This window comes from Perca fluviatilis, chromosome 12 (genome assembly GCF_010015445.1).
Source record: "Perca fluviatilis chromosome 12, GENO_Pfluv_1.0, whole genome shotgun sequence".
NCBI lineage: Eukaryota > Metazoa > Chordata > Actinopteri > Perciformes > Percidae > Perca > Perca fluviatilis.
In genome coordinates this window covers 35,374,579-35,387,219 of record NC_053123.1, presented here as the reverse complement: position 1 = coordinate 35,387,219, position 12,641 = coordinate 35,374,579, and the positions used below count along the sequence as shown (strand labels likewise).

General features: G+C 47.0%; 1 protein-coding gene across 1 annotated transcript in view; it reads right to left on the bottom strand.

Moving 5' to 3' along the window:
* Positions 1-12,641, bottom strand: part of LOC120569477 (titin-like) — a 123,873-nt gene that overhangs the window by 72,577 nt on the left and 38,655 nt on the right. The window contains 12 exon segments of the mRNA XM_039817336.1: positions 623-922; positions 1,561-1,863; positions 1,967-2,266; positions 2,907-3,182; positions 4,129-4,431; positions 4,737-5,036; positions 5,665-5,949; positions 6,061-6,387; positions 7,171-7,435; positions 8,134-8,821; positions 9,287-11,291; positions 12,346-12,639. Coding sequence (XP_039673270.1) covers positions 623-922; positions 1,561-1,863; positions 1,967-2,266; positions 2,907-3,182; positions 4,129-4,431; positions 4,737-5,036; positions 5,665-5,949; positions 6,061-6,387; positions 7,171-7,435; positions 8,134-8,821; positions 9,287-11,291; positions 12,346-12,639 — 5,646 coding nt within the window.

Here is a 12,641-nt window from a genome sequence, read left to right as displayed (position 1 = left end):
CTCATAATTTTCCTTGCTGTGTGGAGGTTACGTCCCTGTTTTTCTATCTGTGGTACCCCCTTGTCTGGTATTTCTATCCCTTTAAATGTTTTAATAAAATAATACATTCTGTGGACACACTTCTTCACAGAGGTAAATGGGAAGCCACTGTGCTTGGTGTGTTAACAGCACCTTTTAGGGGTCAAGGAATATAACGTTCAGCGCCACCATCACTGGACAATATTCTGCACTATGCATATTTATTTATTTATCACTCTTTGTTACCTCCAACTGTGCAATATATCATCTCTATTCATCTGTATATCTGTGTTTATATACTGTCAGTTTATATAAGGGTGTTTATTGTGTAAATATGTTATTATAACTAATTCTATTTTTCTTTATGTATATTTTTTCTCCTATGTCTACTTAATGTGTATTTGTGTTATTTAGATTTTTTCTTTTGAGCTGCTGTAGCACAGGAATTTCCCCAGTGTGGGATTAATAAAGTCTATCTTAGCTTATTTTATCTTATCAGACCCACATCCTTTTCAAATTGGGCCGTGTGGCCCATGAAATAACAAGAGTTTGACATCCCTGTTTTCTTTCATCCCACCCTAAAAGGAAAGAGAAGAATGCCTACCGTTCTCTGCGATGACAGCGATGGGGTCGGACAGCTCGGACGGCAGGCTGACGTTGATGGCGGTCTTGGCGATGACTCTGAACTGGTACTGTTGGCCCTCGTCCAGGCCGCTCACCACGTAGCTCTCCGTCTGGATGTTCATGCAGTTGGCGTTGCAGCGCGTCCACTTATCTTCCGGGACCTTCGTGTACTCCATGTAGTAGCCAATCAGCTTGCTGCCGCCGTCGTGCTTGGGACGGCTCCAGACCAACGAGACGGAGTGCTTGGTCACGTCCATGGCCTCGGGTTTACCCGGTGGGTCTGGACAGAGAGAAAACAAAAGGGTTGGAGACTCAGTTATGCTGTCTGAACACGAGAACGATGAGAGAACCTGGTTGGTGTCACGGGCCTGAAAACCAATATGGCTTCAAGTTCAACTTATAATAAAAGCTAAGAGACGAAGAAAAACTAACTCAGTGAAGACCCAGGCTGTTTAATTCAGTCTTCTGGAGATAAGGATTTACTTTAAAACTTTAAAATTAGATCTCTTTTGTGCGACTTCGGTTCATTTATTCATTTATTTACGCTCGAGAGATCGAGGGATCAGACCCATATTACTGATGTAAAAAAAACTTTGAAAACGGGTCAAATTGTTATTATTATTTCTTTTTTTGGGGGGCTTTTTCCACCTTTAGTTTTTGACAGGACAGCTAGGTGAGAAATGGAAGAGAGAGAGAGAGGGGGGTGGATGGGAAGACATGCAGGAAATCGTCACATGTCGGATTCGAACCCTGGACCTCAGCGTCGAGGCATAAACCTCTCAGTATATATATATGCGCGCCTGCTCTACCCACTGAGCCAACCCGGCCACAAAACGGGTCACATTTGACCAGAGGAAAACACAAGGGTTAACTTTCTTTAACTTAACAAATACATATCAAATTGAAAATGATTCGTACCAACAGCAGTCCTGGCGGTGACGAAGTCGGTCTGCTTGCAGGGTTTGCCCTGTCCCGCCAGGTTGAGGGCCGACACCCTGAAGGTGTACTCCACGCCCTCTATCAGCCCGGTGCAGGTGTACTGGGTGGCTCGGACCACGGACTCGTTGGCCCTCATCCACAGGAGGCTGTTCCTCTCCTTCTTTTCAATGCAATATCCAGTGATGGGGCTGCCGCCGTCGCTGCTGGGAACCTCCCATGACACGATGACAAAGTCCTTGAAGACCTTGTTGATCTGCAGGTTTCTGGGCTCGCTGGGGGGATCTTTTTTTGGGGGGGGAGAAACAAAACAGTTAGCAACACAGCGTCATTTAAATGCGCTCTGTCTCTATGGAGCTAAAATTGTAACGTTTTGGCTCAGACTTACCAAATGGATGTCTGGCAATCATCTTCTCAGAGTAGAGTGGCGCGGAGATGCCCAACCGGTTCTCAGCACGGACTCGGAAGCCGTACTCTTTGCCGGTTGTCAGTTTGGGTACTCTAAAGCTGGTTTTGGTGCAGGATGTGGTCACGGGGACCCAGTCGCCCTTGCTCACGTCACACTTCTCCACGATATAGTTGGTGATGTGGCTGCCGCCATCCTCCTGTGGGGAGTTCCAGAGCAGAGTGCAGGCATCGACGTCCAGCTCAGTGATCTCTATAGGACCTTCAGGGGGTCCAGGGATGTCTGCAGAGACACAGAGGATCAGTCATTAGATAGATACAGATAGGTAGATGGACAGACAGACAGACAGACAGATAGACAGACAGACAGACAGACAGCTAGATAGATAGATAGATTAATGGGAAATTACTCTGTTACAGCATCAAGTTACAACAAGGACATACATACATACTCACTCACACACATACAGAAAATACATCAATAGATACAGTTATCCCGGTGATCAAGCTAGATGGAGACACCTGTTATTCATCATTCACATTTTAAAGGTTCATTTCGGGATTTTTCAAACTGGACCCTATTTTCCCATGCATTGGTGTCTAAGTGACTCATGTGTACAAAAAATTCTACTACAGGACAAATGTTCAGCGTCAATTTCTGTCCACTAACAGTGCTCTTTTTACCACTGACAGGCTCAGATTATTATTCTAAGTGTCTGACAAAAAGGTCTATCTCTGCAGGGATCCTTTATATAATGCTGTCAGACACTTAGAATAATAATCTGAGTCTGTCAGCGGCAACAACAGAACTTTTAGTGGACTCTAACTGACGGTTGGTCCGTTAGTGTAATATTGAAAAAAATACTGAAGTCAACTTTTAAGTATTATTTACAGATTTAACAGCATCGGCTGTTCAAACTGACCCATAACGGTGACTCTGAGGATCTGGTTGATCTTGCCGGTGCTGTTCTCGGCCGACAGGCTGTAGTAGCCGCTGTCCTTTCTCGTCACGTTCTTGATGATAAGCGTGCAGGTCGTCAGCGTCTTTACAACTGACAGGCGGTCAGAGGTCAGCACGTCCTCGCTGCCCTGCTTCCACTTGCAGAAGGGAGCGGGTTTACCCGCCACGATGGCCTCAATCACCATCTTGGATCCAGCTCTGACCGTCACGATGTCGGGCAAGATGACCTTCGGAGCCACTGGGAGGAACAAGAAACACCAAAAGTTACTTTAGAGATTTTCAGGGAATGTTTCAAGGAGACCTAAAATGCTTTTCTGTTTATCTGTATTTTCTGTCACATCTATAATGTTACGATGTCGGATGTTCATGTTAAACGTGGCCAAAGCTTCAAATAATGAGGTAAACGTGTTTAAAAGAAATCTCTGTGAACCAAATCCGGGCCAGGTTTCTATATACAGTACATTGTCATCTGCATACTACACTGCTACATGAAGCTACATGCTAACGCCAGGAAAACCTGTAATCTTGGCTGCAAATGTTGTTTATTTTTCCCCAATTTCGGATCACATTCCTGCCGGAACATGTCTGGTTGAGTAGTTTTTGGTTACGAAGCCTTTATTGGTGATTTTTTGAGGTATTTTTTGAGCTCTTGGGGGTGGCAGTAGCTCTGGGGGTGGCAGTAGTCTCGGGGGGTGGCAGTAGCTCCGGGGTGGCAGTAGCAGCTCTGGGGATGGCAGTAGCTCTGGGGGGTGGCAGTAGCTCCTGGGGGTGGCAGTAGCTCTGGGGGTGGCGTAGCTCTGGGGGTGGCAGTAGCTCTGGGGATGGCAGTAGCTCTGGGGGTGGCAGTAGCTCTGGGGGTAGCAGTAGCTTTGGGGGGGGGCACCTGTTCAGCAGTCCCAGCCTACTCACTCTGACATCTCTCCATTAGTACAAGTAAAGGACCTGAACGTGTGTGTTTGTGTGTATTTCAGGCCTGTGTGTAGTGTGTAATAACAACAGAATGTAAATTTCAATAAAGAGTATACATTAAATTAAAGTGGCTAATGCCACTCAATAGATAACCATTGTTTTCCGGCTGGAGAAGCAAATATACCAGCCACTTGCATATTTTACCAGGGTTTGGCTAGTAAATGGTGCTAATTTTGGACCCTGGTCTGAGGTCGATTTTTGGCCGGTGTACTCACTGAGCTGCTCCTTGACCTCGAACACTCCCTCTGCCTCCCGGGCCAGGCTGACTCCCACAGAGTTCCTGGCTGCCACTCTGAACTTGTACTTGGTTCCTTCCTTGAGACCGACCACCACGATGGTCAGGTCTTTGACCACAGAGTAAGGCGTCCACTTGTCCTCGGGCGCGCCCTCCTCCTGGTAGTCCACCACGTAGCCGTTGATCTTGGCTCCTCCGTCTCTGAGCGGCTTCAGCCAGCCCAGGGTGGCGCTGTTCTTGGTAATTTCCAACACTTCCATCTTCTTCGGAGGGTCCGGCTCGCCTGAAAGCAACACACAGCACGTGTTAGGAAGAATAAAACAAGGATCACAAGGGTTTGACATAGAGCTGCACAATATGACAATATGAGATGATTTCCTTACATTTGTTTTAATTGAACAAACCGTTTCTTGTATTTTAGAAGAACACTGAAAGCAGCAGAACTGAGAAGACTATAATATCTGTTTATTTATTGCAAGTAATTTCATTATTGATGTATTTAACAACGTTACCGCATATTTTCCTCATATCGTACAGCCCTAGTTTGACACGCCAAACTTTATTCACACAATCTGTGGTGACACTCACTGATGGGGTCGACAGCCAGGTAGGACTTGGGCGAGTCCTGAGGAACTCCAATGCCGTACTTGTTGCAGGCCGTGACTCTGAAGTAGTACTCGATGCCAGGCGTCATGCTGGTCACATGGAAGCTGGTCTTCCTCAGGTCCTCGATGCACTTGTTCCAGGTCTTCCTGTCCACCTCGCGTTTCTCCACGATGTAGTTGAGGATGGGGCTGCCACCATCGTTATCTGGCGGCAGCCAGGACAGCTGAGCGTTCGTCTTGGTGATGTTGCATGCCTGCAGGTCGCCGACAGGACCAGGAGTATCTGCAGAAGAGGAATTTAAGAATCCCTTTGATCATACAGTTTCCTTACTAGTAGTCTAGATTAACAGAAGTACATTTCCAGGATAAAGGCTTCCGCTCTCTGTGGGTTTTCGTTCTCAAAATCGCTTCATTATGCAAAACAACAAATCCGACCAAGCGAGCTACACGCTGAAAATGTCAAGTTTTGAAGATGATTTGGATGGTGCAACAAGGCAGGCCTGCTTGGTTCTTTCTGGGACTCATTGTTAAGATTTACAAAGAATATTTTTAGGGCATTTCCTCTCTAAATGGGAGGTTTTAGGACCGATTGGTGGGATTGCTGTGGACGAAGTACACACGGAGATACACTGGTAAGAGCCAATGAGGTTTAACCATGGATCCAGCCAATTTAAATAGCTCACATTACTGTGTTGTGTCAACAGTTAACTTCATTTAATAATGTATGAGGCATTTTCTTTAGCGGGGTGCAAATGTTCCACCAGAACAAGTTCCTTCCTGAGACTATTTAGCAGAGCCACCGTCACTGCATCCGGAGCTCAGCGCCGGCCAAGACGATTAGAGACTAGCTTACCAGCAAGTGCTGTAACATTAAGTTTATAGAGTTTTTAGATTATTATTCTGTTACTTACCAAGGACTTTGACACGGACATACACGGCTTTCTCTCCAGCTGAATTGGACAGAGTCAGCGAGTATCTCCCAGAATCCTCTCTGGTGCTCTCAGGGATGACCAGGAAAGACATGGTGTCAACCTGGTCCACGTGACCACGACGGATCACGTTGTCCACACCCAGGCGCTTCCAGGTAACTTTGGGGGCGGGCCTTCCTCTGATCACAGCGAAGAGCCTGATTGGACAGCCGGCCCGAACAGAGAGTCCTTTCCTTAGACTGGCGTCCAGGTCGATCTCTGGAGCCTCTGTTGACAAAGAAACACATTGATGTTGAGACCATTAGAGTGCTGTTAACATTTGTCAATGGATTTATGAAAGCAGAGTTACTTTTGGCTGCAGTAAATGTTTATTCTTACCCAGGATCTCTTTGGGGGAGACGGCCTCTTTCAAGTAGGCGTGACGTCCCCAGCCCATCTGGTTTTGGGCGGACACCTTGAATTCGTACTCCAGCTTCTCATCCAGCTGGCCGATGGTGAACTCTGTGTGCACCAATGGGCCATGGGTGTCGATTCTCTTCCAGCCCTCTGAGGGCTTCTCAGGGTCTGCCTCGCTTTTCAGCCTCATGTCCAGGCTGTAGTTGATGATCGGGGCACCGCCGTCGTACACAGGTTTAGACCAGGACAGGGTGATAGAGGTCTTGGTGCTGTCGCCTACCTTGAGGAATGCAGGGGGGCCGGGGGGCTCTGTAGGTACAGACAAATCAAAAATATTTAAAGAGCAGAAGACACAGGGGAGAGTCCTTATAAGTTTATCTCTGACATCTTAAAGGGTAGCTTCGTTTTTTTTCAACCTGGAGCCTATTTTCTCATATTTTTATGCCTAAGTGACTGATGAGAACAATAATCTTCAAATTCGTCCAGTATTAAGCGAGACGAAACAAGCTGCAATGTAACATTAGTGTGCTGACAGACTCAGATTATTATTCTAAGTGTCTGACAACATTATGGGATGGATCCCTACAGAGATGGACCTTTTAGTTAAAGAGTAAGATCCTTTTAGTTTAACATGAAACAGCTCTGAAATCACCATCACCAAACTCCACCAGACTCCATGTAAATAATCAGGACTTTTATCATCGTAAAACACACTTCATTCAAAGTGGACAGAAACAAAATAAAGCTACCAAAAGCCGTCTTGGTTCATCTTTCCACTGTTCCAACAATCACCACTCTGGTTTGGTTGAAATAAACCCTTAATTCACCCATTTACATGTGGAGATATGCTGGCTCTATACACACTAAAAGTCCTGATTATTTACATGGAGTCTGGTGGAGATATGCTGGCTCTATACACGCTAAAAGTCCTGATTATTTACATGGAGTCTGGTGGAGATATGCTGGCTCTATACACGCTAAAAGTCCTGATTATTTACATGGAGTCTGGTTGTTGTTTTCTGGCCTGAGCACAAATCTCCAGAATATTTTTTTAAGATGTAAACTAAACTGTGACAGCTACTGTAAACTCACCGATGGGATCTTTGGCTGCAACGGGTCTGCAGGGTTTGCTGGGTTCTCCCAGGCCGACCTCGTTCTCGGCCTTCACCCTGAACTGGTACTCATGGTTGGGAATCAGGTTGGAGACTTTCATGCGTCTCTCTGAGATGGGGCTCTTGGTGCACGGCACCCAGCGCACTGCTCTCTTCTCTTTCCTCTCCAGGATATAGCCGGTGATGGACTTTCCTCCATCGTTCTCAGGAGGAGCCCAGACGACAGTCATCTCATCTTTACTCACCTGCATCACAAAAGTATTCACAGTGGGAGAAACAGAGAATACTGGTTATCAAGGCAGATAAGAGGCTGAAAACATTTTATGTGATCCTATTTTCAGGGGAAAATCTATACACCCAATTACAAAGTTTGTTTCCAATAACTTGTGGGTAAAAACTCCTGCGTCCCGCACATAACAATTTAGCATTGAGCAAATGGGGACGAAAAACATCTGGATCTATTCTCATCTCCTTCATTTAAAATACATGTTTGATGCTTTCACGTTAGTTTGGAGAACTAGTTTACCTGTTTGGCCACAGACTAAAGAAAATGACACCATCCAAACTAGCAGTCAGTCCGACCGGCGGGGACATGTCACTGTTCCTAACTCTAGATTTGCTTTATCAAAGACATTAGCAAAGCAACACAGGACAGAAAATAAGCGCATTTTGGATATAACAGGAAAAATAGTCGTAAAATCTTTGGAAAAAGTTGGAATATTACGGGGAAAAAAGTTGTAAAAACTTTAGAGAAAAGAATGAATATTTTGAAAATAAAAGGAAAATTTTAACGGGGATATGTCAGACCTCTGTGTTTAACTATATTTCTTTAAACGTTACACTTACGGCTGAAAATGACAACAGAAAGAAACAGAGGTGATTTTTGTGGTAGCGCGAAGTCACTGTGATTCGGTCTGTATAATACAGGATGTCTTTTACTTACCTTGGTGACATCAGGGGCTTCAGGGGGTCCAGGTTTGTTGAACTGCGTCCTGACAGTGACCGGCTTGCTCTCCATGGCGGGGCCGGTTCCCATCTTATTCTCCGCCCTCACTCTGAAGATGTACTCGTTGTTCTCCACCAGACGCGTGACGTTGCAGTACGGCGTGACCACGGAGGCCGAGTACGTGGACCAGACCATCCTCCTGGTCTCGCATTTCTCCAGGATGTAGCTGTCCACCTCACAACCTCCGTCATCCTCCGGAGGATCCCACACTACTCTGCACTTGTCGGCTCCGAGGCCGGTGATGCGGAGGTTCCTCACTGCGCCGGGGACGTCCAGGACGTTAATGTTGGCGTACGCCGTGAAGGTGCCGGCCGAGTTGGTGGCAGTGATGACATATTTCCCAGTGTCAGTGCGTTTGGACTTGGTCAGAAGGAACTTGGAGTAGTCGGTGCCGGTCTCATAGCTGATTCTTGGGTTGTCTCCGACAGCCTTGTCTTTCAGCCATTTGACCTCAGGTTGGGGCTTTCCTCTCAGGCCGGCCTCCAACCTCACCGACTCTCCGGCCTTCACTGTCATAGTTCCGGCCAGCTTCAGGTCAATGACGGGCTTCTGGATCTCCTCCCTCACCAAAATATCGGCGAGGTTTACCCAAGCACTCTCACCTCCTTCGTTAACGGTCTGCACCCTGGATAACAAATGGTAAGAATTCTGATTCAGAGAACTTTGACATAAAATCATCTTAGACTTATACAAACAATTGTCACAGGATGAAAAATTACAAAATATGCGTGCAAAGTGGCATAGTGTTCGTGTGGGTCATCACTTTTTATTTAAGATGTTTATGGCAGTGGGAATGAAAAAGTGTTTGAAGAATTATTAAAAATAAATTTACATTAGATCTTGAGAACCATTTTCTGACATTTTATAGATCAAACAACTAATTAATTCATCCAGAAAATAATCCATACATCAATCAATAAAAAAAATTAAATTAAGAGAACTTTTTCTTTCTTGCAAAATGACTCAAACCGATTAATTCTCAAAATAGTTGGCAATTAATTTAACAGTTGACAACTGATCAATTAATCTTCGCAGCACTAGCGGAATCCATTCAAGAGAGTTGGTTCAAATTAAGATGACAGTAGCCTACCTGAAGGTGTACGTTTGGTTCTCTGTGCACTTGTCTGCCAAGAAATAGGTGTCCGTGAGAACGCCGGTGTTGAGTTTCACCCACTCTTCAGCATTTTTAGCTTTGCACTCCAGGTTGTAGGAGATGTTGGGGCTGCCGCCGTCGTAGTCTGGCTTCCTCCATCTCAGATAGACGTAGTTCTTACCGATGTCGGTGGCTCTGAAGTTCTCAGGCTCGCCGGGCTTCTCAATGGGATCGATAGCCAGCAGAGGGGTTTTGGTTTCCACACAGGGTCCTGGGCCCATCTTGTTCTCAGCACAGACACGGAACAGGTACTCGTGGCCCTCCATCATCTTGGACTTGATCTTGCGGTTGGTGCAGTTGGAGGAGATCATGGACCACATGCTAATGCTGGGCTCGCGGCACTCCACGATGTAGTTGGTGATCTCGGATCCACCGTTGTCCTTGGGGGTCTCCCAGTTGAGCATACACGAGTCTTTGGTGGCGTAGGTCGTGTGCAGGTTCTGGCAGTGGCTCGGTCTGTCCAGCACGTTGACCGTGATGGTGCAAGATGCCTCGCCGCCCACATTAGAAGCCTTCAGAATGTATTTGCCATGGTCGGCTCTCGTGGCTTCCTTGATCCTCAGGTGGACCATAGGGAGGTTCTGAAAGATGGTGACACGTTTGCTGTTCTCCAGAATGGTCTCCTCCTTCGACCAGAGCACTTCTGCGTCCGGACGGGCCTTGATATAGCCGATGATGTTGATGTTGTGTCCCACGCGCACAGTGACGTGCTCGCGGCAGGTGGCGTCCATCTCGATCTCAGGAGGGATCAGGATATCCTGAGCGGTGACAGACTCTGGGATTTCTCTGGACTCTCCATCTCCGATCATGTTCGAGGCGTTGACTCTGAATCTGTACGTCACGCCCTCCTCCAGACCCTTCACCCTGTAGGCACACTGCTTGATAAAGTCATCCATGTTCACCTTTTTCCATTCTTCAGTATCGGCTTTCTTCATTTCCACAGTGTAGCCCAGGATGGGGCTACCTCCGTCTTTGTTGGGTTTGGTCCACACCAAATCAGCTGTGGTCTTGCTGTAATCTTTAACTCTGGGGTTGACAGGGGGGCTCGGGACGGTGATGGGCCTGCAGGGCTTGCATGGGTCAGAGCTGGGAGAGGGGCCACTGTAGCCGGCACTATTCTCAGCAAACACTCTGAACTCATACTCATTGCCCTCAAACAGACCCTGGACTTTGTACCTCAGGTCTGGACAGGGTGTCTTGTTGACACGGATCCATTTTCCTCCCTTGTGTCTGCGCTCGATAAGGTAGCCCGAGATCTGGCTGCCGCCGTCAGCCATTGGCATGGTCCAGCCGATTGTAACAGAATCCTCTGAGATGTCAGAGGGCTGTGGCTTACCGGGCGGACTGGGCGGCATGAAGGTGTGCTCGGCGACAGTTGGCTTGCTCTCCAGAGGAGCGCCGATGCCCATTTTGTTCTCAGCACGAATGCGAACCACATACTCCACTCCTTTCTGCAGGCGGGTGATGTTGAGCTTGGTGGCGAGGCTGCCAGAGCTCACGCCGCCCCAGGTCTCCTTGTTGGACTCTCGCTTCTCTACGATATAGTTGGTGACGGCGCTGCCGCCATCGTCCTTGGGAGGACGCCATTCAATCATCATGGAGTCCGGAGTGACCTCCAGGATGTTGACAGGTCCGATGGGAGCGGCAGGAACATCCAGGACAGTGACGTTCAAGGCCCCAGTCTTGGTTCCAGCGGGGTTGGACACAGTGAGCAGGTAGGTGCCGGTGTGGTTCCTGGTGCACTCGTTAATGCTGAGCACAGTGGAGAAGTTGTCTGTGTCGATCTTGACGTTACCCCCGCTGGTGATCTCCTCTCCTTCGATGCACCACTTGGCAGTGGGTACGGGGATTCCTCTCATGATCGCTGGCAGCCTGATGGTGGTGCCGGCCTTCACAATGATGCCTTCAATTAGCTTAGCGTCCACCTCCAGAATGGGAGCCACTGTGGACACGCAGACAGAGGAGGTTAAACCACGCTATGTTCAAAAACACTGAAATTATTATTGTCAACTGACCAACAGTTTACCAAATAGAATTGCACCTATGACATTTCTTTGCCAAGAGCACCAACATTAAGTGGATTGGCTGATGCCAAATACCAATTTAAGTCATATTACTTTGCTTATGTGGACTATAACAAGCAGGGATGGGTATCAAGAACCGGTACTAAACTGGTACTGGTTCTGGACTGGTCAGTACCAAAGTATCGATAAGTACCTGGACAAACGATACTGCTATAAGTTTTATGTAACGCCATCTGGGTGTCTGCTGGGTCTAAGCACCATGGAATGATGTTTGAACTAAAATGTGTTAGACTAACATTCAACAATAAGTAGCTTACTCTGAGGAATCACTCAGCGCACATGTGTGCATAATGTAAGCCAGTGAGCAGAAGAGAGAGAGAAACACAGAGAGTGTGTGTGTGACGGTGAGTATGACGTTAGCAGTTAGCTGTGAACGTAGCAGTGCAGTGTCTGTACAGTTTCGGCTATTCGTCGGTGAATAATTGCAACAACTCTTCAAGACCCAGGCTAAGTTCTACTTGCTGATCAAAGTTAAGGGGATTAGCCACGACGTTAGTGACAATTTAAAGTGGTCCATGCTCACAAACGTAAGGTAGGCTGGCCGTTACGGTGGACCAGATATTCTCATTATGGTAACAAGCTGCTCAGTTGAACTTAATGTGAGCTTTTCTGACAACCAGATAAAACTATTTTTGTATTGCTTAGAGTTGTAAGACCAGACATTTGCAGCAATAACTCCTCCCTCATTATATTATATATTTGTATCAGTATGGATAAAATCCTAATGATCCTTAATAACAAAAGCTACATCTGCACCAATATTGAAGTTCAGAAAGTATTAGTGAACCTCTAATTTCAACTGAGAAAAAATTCAGAGAAATTCTACATTTCTAAATTAATTAAACATAACCCAGCATAAAATCCCCCTGATCGAGGTGATATAGAGTGCTGTGGTTTTGTCTGTTATCTCACCCAGTTTTTCCTGGCAGAGGATTGGCACAGTGGTGTCAGGTCTGCTGAGGCCGATGGCGTTCTCCGCCCTGACTCTGAAACGGTAGGTCTTTCCTTCCTCCAGGCCGGTCACATGAGTCTCGGGGATGCTGACGGTCTTCCACTCATCCCAGTCCCTCTCTCCCTCTTCCTGATACTCCACCAGGAAGCCTGTGATGTCACTTCCCCCGTTGCGGTCGGGCCAGTTCCAGACCAACCACACCTCAGTCTTGTCCACGTCGTCGTGGTGCAGATCTTTGGGAGGACCAGGAGGGACT